The 9393-nt window shown below is 42.4% G+C and overlaps 1 protein-coding gene across 1 annotated transcript; it reads left to right on the top strand.

Annotated features, from left to right (window-relative positions):
- Nucleotides 1–699: 699 nt before the first annotated feature.
- On the top strand, nucleotides 700–9053 carry LOC127337691 (probable disease resistance protein At1g59620). The gene is made up of 3 exons (XM_051364257.2): nucleotides 700–1764; nucleotides 3296–3964; nucleotides 7039–9053. Exons 1-3 carry the CDS (start codon nucleotides 700–702, stop codon nucleotides 8932–8934), a joined length of 3630 nt encoding a protein of 1209 aa, XP_051220217.1. The 3' UTR covers nucleotides 8935–9053.
- The last annotated feature ends 340 nt before the right edge of the window (nucleotides 9054–9393 follow it).

Raw genomic sequence — 9393 nt, forward strand, 5'->3', positions numbered from 1 at the left:
ACCAGTTAAGCTCCATAGGTGCAAACATTAAATGGAGAGGAGAGAGAGGGGATGGTAGGTGGGGAAAAGAAAGGTGAGAGTGGGGTTAGAGAGGGAAGATAGATTAAATATGGGTCTAAAGAATCGTGCAAGTGGGTGATTTTTTAAAATTGGATCCTGATAATCGTATGGAGACGATATGGCATCGTCGGTGGAGATGCTTTAACCAATATTCGAGATTTTTTCAGTCGTTCAGATTGCGACCAAGTAGGCTTGAGAGCTTGCCTGCCCCGGGCAATAAATAATTCAACCTCCTGACCTCATGTCAGTTGCTGCGTCACTGTGATCAGACTTGCTACTTAATTACTTTGTTATACTTCCTCTGTTACTACTGTCTAGTATGTACATCTAAATTTGTCTAGATACACTTAAAACATTGCTTTCAAAAAAAAAGATACACTTAAAACATCTAAATTAACTTGTTACTAGTGTCTTTTAGTGTCGTAGGGAGTAGTACACGGCGCAATGGTGCCTCGAATCTTGTAATGAAGATGAAGAAGAAAATGGCCAACTTGACTTGAGGTTTGTACTAAGATATATACCCCCCCCCCCCCCCCCACCCCCCACCTTAATCCACCTTCCCTGGTTCTGCTACACCCACATCTACCATTACCAGAAACAGAGCAGCCAGCAGCCATATCACGGCGAGAAAGGAGAGTCATGGAGGTCATGGCGCTGAGTATGGCCAAGGCCGTGTTTAATGGCGTACTGACCTACGCCAAGAATGGCGTGCTGAGCTACGCCGAGGCCAACAAGGCAGAGGAGATCAGGATCCAGAGCGACGTGGACTTTATCACCGAGGAGCTGCAGATGATGCAATTGTTCCTGGTGACGGCTGATGAGGACAATTGCCAGAACAACGTGATGTCCACGACCTGCCTGAAGCAGATCCGCAACCTAGCTTACAAAGCGGAGGACAAACTCATGGATTTTGGCCTCCACTCAGAGAAGAAGCCATTTTGGGGGTTCATCCCCCGCAGCCTATCTGATCCACACCGCATTGCCACAGAACTGAATGAGTTGAGAGCCAAGATGGAGGACGTGAGCAGAAAAAACCCTCGCTACGGCCTCTTCAAGAGCAACAATGTTAGTTCTGCTTCGAGGTCTACCGCAGCTAGCACGGAAATGTTTGGCATCAATGAAGCAATCCTTGCCACCCTGGAGCAGAAAAAATCATACGTTCTCCAGCAGCTGATTACCATGGTGGAGGAGGATCTTAGAGTGATCGCCATGTGGGGAACAAGCGGTGATCATGGAAAGATGTCCGCCATCCAGGAGGTCTATGATGATCCAGAGGTACTGAAAAAGTTTGGATTTCGTGCTTGGGTTAGATTGATGAATCCTTTCAATCCACAAGAATTCCTCCGGAGCTTGGTGAGGCAATTCTATGAAAATTCCCATGAAGAAGTTGGAAAGCAAGAAAGCGAAACAAGTGTTGGGGCTAATATTTTTGGGAAGATGGAGAAGATGGATCAAAGTGATTTAATCTGTGTATTCAATACCAAGTTGTGTAGCAATAGTTACCTCATTGTGATAAATGACCTATCCACTATAGAAGATTGGCATTGTGTCAAAAAGTACTTTCCCAACAACAAAAAACAGAGTAGAATCATTGTTTCGACGCAAAATGGTGAAATTGCAAGCTTGTGCACAGACAATCCGTGCCAAGTGACTGAGCTCAAGCAATTGTCATGTGATCAAACTCTTTATCTTTTCCACAAGAAGGTAAATCTTTCTTCTGGTATATCTTTTGTTGTACATTTATTTCGTCTGCTTTGTCGATGATATATTCTTATTTTCATTTCACATCTAATTGCTCACAGATGCACTATGTGCGCCTGAACTTTACCTAGTAAGTTTGATATGCAAACGTATTGACATACTCAGTAAACTTGAACTTTTTTTTTATTCAATGGCTCATACCTACTATTACCTGTTTAAATGTAAGATGCTATTTATGATTGTATAGGGCTAATACGGAAATTTGTATTTTTCCTAAGTAATCTTCTGGTTTATGTATGTTCTGGTTGTCAAGTGAATCGGAAAGGGGTAATTTCAGCCTTTGAAGACATCTCTTACCAATCAAATTAGCAATAGCTTTCTATAATTATATAACTTACACGGCAGCCAAGAGGGAATAATACTCTCTTTGTCGCGAAAACGCAAAAAGCTTTGTGTTTCAATTCATTGATAAAAAAAAGAAGTTATATCTCACATCTCTGAGGGACTTACTTGGTGTGTTCACAAAATCTTAGTTAAGTTACTAATAGTTAATTCTGGTTCTACGAGACATTGCTTCTAGCCCTCAAAATGTTGTAATTTTGGATATTGGCACGGTCTTCAAAATATAACTTAGGCCATTAAATTAATTAAAACATATTATGAAATCCAAAAAAATGTATAAGTCAGAGTAATTTTTGACAAAAAAGCATATATATGATTTTCATGTACCCAGTCAAAATTTTGTGAAGATATTAAAAGTAATTATTAGAAGGTTAACACACGTATCTAAAATAATAATTTAATGGGATCAGAGGAAGTATTTAACAAAAAATTCAAAATTGATGAAATATGAAATTGAGACATTTTAACTTTCCAAAACACGCCTCCAGTTAAAACATATGCTACTTTAAAAAATAGACGTTAGTTGAAATTGAGTTGGGGCTATACAATTATTTTGAAAGATTGTTTGAGAAATATCTAAAATAGGTAGCTTGGTGGACATAGTTAAAATCATGCCCATGAAAGTCCATAACATTTAAATAAAAAGGTCCACTTTTGAACCTCCACTAATGCAAAAGTTTAATCTTCAACCTTGAACTCTAAAACCGGTATCTTTTATTCTGATGTACAGTTTGAAACTTTGGAATACTTAATATATGCTAAATTTCAATTTCCCTAAATCTTTTTTTTTAAACAAGACCCACAGGCCCAATGCCCAGCTTTTATTGAAAACTTAACAGTGTCTTACAAAGAAAATAAAAAAATCACAACTGCTATGGCAACATACTCCTTTTATCTACTCTGTTTATGTAAAGTTCTGACCTGAAATGCAAAAGCGACGCCCAAGTTTTCTAAGTAAGATCAAGACGCTTGGGATAGAGCCAAGGGGTTAAAGTAAACTGACTGGATAGTTTAACTAAAAATAAGTGGTTCAAATGTGACCTTTTGCAACAATTCAGGGTCGAAAGGTGGACCTTTTCCTATTGTGTAGAGTATAATTACAAAAGTTCTCACGGATACCCTCTTTGTTCAGGATGTGCATGCATCAATGCCCACCAGTAATATACAACAGGAAGATGAAGAACCAAATACTGCAGGTGAAAATATTTCAACTGCTTCAAAGAAGTTTAATCGCAGCAGGACACTGGCACTGGTTGACGGAGTTCTCACCGGGCGAGAGAAAGAGAAATCTACTGTCATCAAATTAATTGGTCAACCAGACAACAAACAAAGCTGTAAGGTGATCTCAGTTTGGGGAATGAGTGGTCTGGGAAAAACCTCTCTTGTCCGAAGCGTCTACGGAAGCCAAGAGCTTGCTGTCTGGAAGCATGCATGGGTCACCGCATTGCGTCCTTTTAGCCCTGAAGTACTCCTTAGAGATTTGGCTTTGCAGCTTCAGAAAAGTATTCAAGAAGATATTTCTGGAGCAATATCAACTAAAGGGGTAGCACTGATGAAAATTCAAGAGTTGAAGGTGGAATTAGCTCGGCTACTGAAAACACAAAATTATCTTGTTGTACTTGACGATATATCATCCAATTATGAATGGGATTTGTTAAAAGAGTTTTTGGATGATGCTGGAAGGATCATAATCACCACGAGAGAAAGAAACATTGCCAAATATTGTTCAAGGGTACACGAGAACATGTACGGTCTTCAAGGTCTTCAAGACGATGCTGCACTTGATCTCTTTACAAAGAAGGTACTTCTGTTACCTGTATCCTTTGTTAGTTTTCATATGACTTTTGCTTCACATGATATTGTTGAAATATGCTTTAAATTTATCTCAATTCAAGATTAATAAGTTTAAAAGACATGTGTCGTGGAAGTAATTAATTCTTACATCCTACTACAGTAAGTAAACATTAGTTTTGCTTCACATAATATTGTACTACCTCCGTTCCATAATATAGACCGTTTTTGTCAACTATTTTAGTTTGTCGAAATGTCTTATATTTTGGAACATAGTGATATTAAATGTGCTTTAAATTTTTCTTAATTTAAAAATTTATACGTATAAAAGACGTGTGTCATGGAAGAAACTAATGTTTACACTCTAGGGGTCTTGTACATAAACATTGCATCTAGGAAAATGACCAAATATTCCGAATAGAGAACATGGTCCTTTTCTAGTTAGAGGGCTGAAAATTTGAGGCCTTGAATCTAAAAATTATTTGGATATTTCATAATTAACCACAGAAGATAAATCATATGACTCCGAGATCACATGCTAGCTTATAAAATGAGGCAACAGTGGCCCAGATTGTTCATTGGGTGCTCTGTAATTTTCTCAAAGCGAAAAGAAAAACTTGTTAGCCATAGAACATGTCTCAAAAATAAGTCCTATAATAGACTTTTCTTCGATTTGTACTTGCTGTCGACGTGGCGAACTTTAGGCGAACTGGCCAAGTACCAACTTGGAATTGATTGTACTCCCTCCGTTTTTAAGAAAAACTGCTCAATTTTATCTAGATACAAAGATATATATAGATATATTTTAGTTATAGATAAATCTCTATCTAGAAAAAGTTGAGGGGTAACTAGTGTTGGTTAAAGACATAGGCAAACCACGTGCTCTACCATTTAGAGTCTAACAATTCGGTAACTAGGCATGTGTGTGTTCATGGGAGAATGATATACTATTAAATATCTCTATCCTTAAAACATCTTTGTTACAAGGAGAAATTACCTATAAGTTTGACCGTTGATCAATAGGACTTTTGTTGAAATGGGCACAAATGATTTCCCTCAACCATTAATGAAGCAAAAGAGAGCCCAATTAATTAATTGAAAACCGGCAAAAACCATCAGAAAACCGCCGAGCGACAACATTGCAAAACCAAAACTCTGCATAAACGACCCAAACTTCGCGATATAAGTGGTCGAACCAAGATCCTCATGAAATCTGAGCCTCCTGCGTAAAGACAACGCAGCTCTGACTCTGACGAAAAACAAGAAGGAGACTCAAGCTGGTTGGCGCCGCATAAGATCACCTATTGACCACCTGTCGCCAGTCATCGTATGCCACTAGGACTCCGCCACCGCAGCTTCGACTTCACAGCAACAAACAAGCTTATGAAAACCCACATACATGATGAAGAAGAACCAACTCTTCGGCATCACTTGTCCCCACCATCGTTGTGATAGAAGCCGCAACGTAGCTTCCTTACCTTTCCACTGGTCCCGCTTGACGATGTTCAGCTCCAAAGACGACGCCCCCAAGACGGAATGCGACACAAATGTGCCACCATGGTCAGATCATACAAGATCAAGGACCCCCAGAGCTGTACCAGATCTGTGCGGAAGGGGTGCGGCAGCAATGCAGCGATACCCGGGAAGGTCAACGCCGTGATCGCTAGACACAGCACTAGGGTGTTTCACCCAAGCTCCCAGCATGCTCTCAGCCATCTCCATCGAACCTTCCCGTGACGAAGAAGCACCAACATGTTCTGCAGTGTCGGCCGCACCTCGCGGAGACCACTGGCGGCCAAACTCCGGCACGACGCACCACATCCACAATGGCCGACCGATCGCAACATGAGCGCCGAGCCCGTCGAGCACCATGCCAGCAAGGAACAAGGGATCACTTCCCGAGACCAACAACTACCATGGTTCCGGGCCGCAGCCATACCCCAGGAAGGTTGACGAGCACCACCCACGCCCACCTAGCCTGCCCGGACCAGATAATGCGCAAGCAACACAGAGCCGCCCTCTACCCTCCGCCCTCCGCACTCCACACCCCTCATTTTCGGGCACTCATACCGACTCCACGTCTCCACCACCGTTGCTAGCACTGTGCGCGCCGTTCAAACGACTACACCGACGAGCGCCACCACCAGGAGCCTGGGCCGCTGCCCCGACGTCCGTGCTCCATCGCGCGCTGCGATCGATGGATCCCTGCCCCCTTTAGAAATAGGGCACGCCTCCACCGCAGCAAAGGCCGGCGGCAGAGAGGATCCGGAGAGAGGCCAGCGGCGAGGGCGCTCGGGTTTCCCCCTGTGTCGCTAGAGGAGAGGCACACGGGGGCGGTTCCACCGTCCAGCTTTTTTCAGGTCAGTGGTAACTGATAAGTGTATATGGGAGTGAAAAAAATGATCACTTGGATTAGAATCTCATGATTATTTAATATTACACCTAGTTTGAAACGAAAAGCTACTTTTCATCTAACAATTTGGAAAGAATTGGAAAGAATTGAATGACACATTTAATAACATTGAATAAACACTACTCCAAGTGATAATTTTTCGAGCTAAGCTAGTGAGCTTACTTTACAAATGAAACATACGATTATTAGTGTGATATTTTCGAAATAGCACAACAATAAATTGGATACAAAGAAAAGATGATCATAATGTTAGCCTGCACATGTGATATTTTATTATGTTTGGTGGTTGTAAATCTATAACATTTCTTACCACATTATGACATTATGTGAATGTACATGATTACAAATCATGAAATATTAATGGAACTCATTAATTAAAAATTAAAGGCATTTCCCACACATTTGTGAGTGCCACTATGCTAGTTTACGTACAAAAAGAATCATAAAAAATTATGTGTAGGTAGTGGTTGGGTGATTTTTTGACAACATTTTGAAGTTTGGCCTTCATATGAGCTTCAGTTGTAATTTTTGCAACAACTTTATCCTAGTTTTTCTTCCAGAAGCCACAGGCTGAAGGTAGCAAAAACAAGTCTAGTATTTGATAGTCTTAATTTAGTAACTACTAGTATATAATCTGAATACTTAACTATGTAAAACTACATTCGTTGTAGGTATTCAAGGACAACACTCACAAATTTGATTGTGTCCCGGCTATGATGGATCAAGCAAGTATTATGCTAAAGAAGTGTGATGGACTTCCCCTTGCAATATCGACGATAGGTGGATTTCTAGCCACTAAGCCAAAAACTGTTATTGAATGGAGGAGGATGAATGATCGTGTTAATGCTGCACTACAGATAAATCCTGAACTTAGGACAATAAAGGCTGTTCTTATGATGAGCTATGATGGTTTGCCATATTATCTCAAGTCTCCTTTCTTATACCTGGCGATATTTCAAGAAGATCAAAAAATTAGGTTGGATCGCCTAGTGAGGCGGTGGATGGCAGAGGGTTACTCACGGGATATGGATGACATTACTGCAGAGCAACTCGGTCGTAGGTACTTTGAAGAGCTTTTGGATAGAAGTATGACCCTGCCAGTGGAAGATGTAAATAATCGCAGTGGCAAAATTGATTCTTGCCAACTTCATGATATCATCCGGGAATTATGCATCTCAAAAGCGAGAGTGGAAAACCTTGTCTTCACCCTAGAGGATGGATGTTCTTTGGTCAGTACACAAGGTCCAATACGTCATCTTGTCATAGGCAGCAACTGGAAAAGGGATGTTGATGCATTGCCGAGTGTGCTGGACTTGTCTCAGGTACGGTCATTGACCGTGTTTGGAGAGTGGAGACCCTTTTTCATCTCCGGGAATATGAGGTTCGTCCGAGTGCTCGATTTGGAAGATACACTAGGGTTGAGAGACCATCATCTTGATCGTGTCGGAAAACTCCATCACCTCAAATTTCTTTCTCTACGTGGATGTTGGAATATTTTCCGTTTGCCAAATTCTTTGGGAAATTTGTTGCACCTCCAAACACTGGATGTTAGAGGTACACGTATATTTGACTTGCCAACAGCAATTACCAATCTTAGCAAGCTACAGAACCTTCGTGCACCAGATTATTTGGGAGGCAGCAACAATGTCAAGGGAGAGGATGACATAGAACTTGAGTACTGTGGGTACGTTCATGATATTTTCCCAAGGAAGTGGGACTCATGTTGCCTTTGGATGTCTATATGTCCTCTTTTATTGAGACCACAAGTTTTAGCTGGTGGTTTGAACAGGCGTGATGCACTCAATCTGTTCCGCTTTGAGCTTATTGACAGCAAGTATGGTGCTAAAGTTCCTAGAGGAATAGGTCAGCTGAGGGCCCTGCACAAATTAGGTGGAGCCTATGTTGAGGAGAATGCCACTGTAAAAGAGCTCAGAGAGCTTACTGAATTGCGTAAGCTTGGAGTGGCTGGTATCAGCAGCAAAAACAGCATGGAGTTTTGGTCTGCCATTGGTGGTCACCATCATCTTCGATCTCTTTCAGTGAGAGGCAACAGGCGGGAAGAGTTAGATGGTGTTCTGGGTGAGGGTTTGTCGCCACCAAGCTGGCTAGAGAGCCTCAAGCTGTACGGCAAGCTGGTGAGGGTAACAGATTGGATCCATCAGCTTCAGAATCTCTGCAATTTGCTGCTTGAGAATAGCTTTTTGGAGCAAGATGATGCCATACAGGCCCTTGGGGTGCTACCAAATCTTGCAGTTCTACGCCTGAAGGAGTTTTCATTCATGGGGAAACAACTCCATTTCCAAAACTCCGCTTTCCTGAGTCTCCTGGTGCTGGAGCTTTATCGCTTACCGAACCTTGAATCGGTGCTGTTTGAAGAACACGCAATGCCTAGGCTCGAGCTGCTACAAGTTGATAGTTGCCCCGTGCTGAAGAAAATCTTTGGGCTATCAGTTCTCACAAGCCTCAAGGAAATTAGGCTGGGTTGTTATCTTGACGAATCATTGAAGGCAGAGATGATGAGCCAGCTAGGGGAGCGTCAGAAGCACGTCATGGTGAAAGATGTATGAATTCCACAGATCTGTGTATCTTCCCCTTCTTCTCCTTCTTGTTGGAGTAGTACTACTGTAATAATCTCTGTCGTTGTATATATTTCGGGGACCAGTGTAGATGCATGCTAGAATTTGAATGGCTGATTTACATTATTATTGTAAACATGTAATCCTGTAGCATTGGAGCATATTTTTCTGGGCAGAGTTCGATTTTCTCTGGTCTAGTGGTGGTCGTTCTCCGGCCTCCCTCTCCTCAATCCCTCCTGTCCCAGGTCGCTCCTCCCTCGCCTCCTCGCCGGCTTCAGCCCACCCGACCAGCCCCAGGGCGCGCCTCCGGCCTCTGGAGATCTGACGGACGACCCTCCGCCCTTTGTTGCTCCAACTCGCCTCTCCGGTCGCCGCACCACGTCCTCTGGGCTCTAGCGCCGGTCGCCACCCACGCCCCGCACCCTCTGGTCCGGCGGCCTCGATCCCTGC

Source organism: Lolium perenne, chromosome 1 (assembly GCF_019359855.2).
Source record: "Lolium perenne isolate Kyuss_39 chromosome 1, Kyuss_2.0, whole genome shotgun sequence".
Lineage (NCBI taxonomy): Eukaryota > Viridiplantae > Streptophyta > Magnoliopsida > Poales > Poaceae > Lolium > Lolium perenne.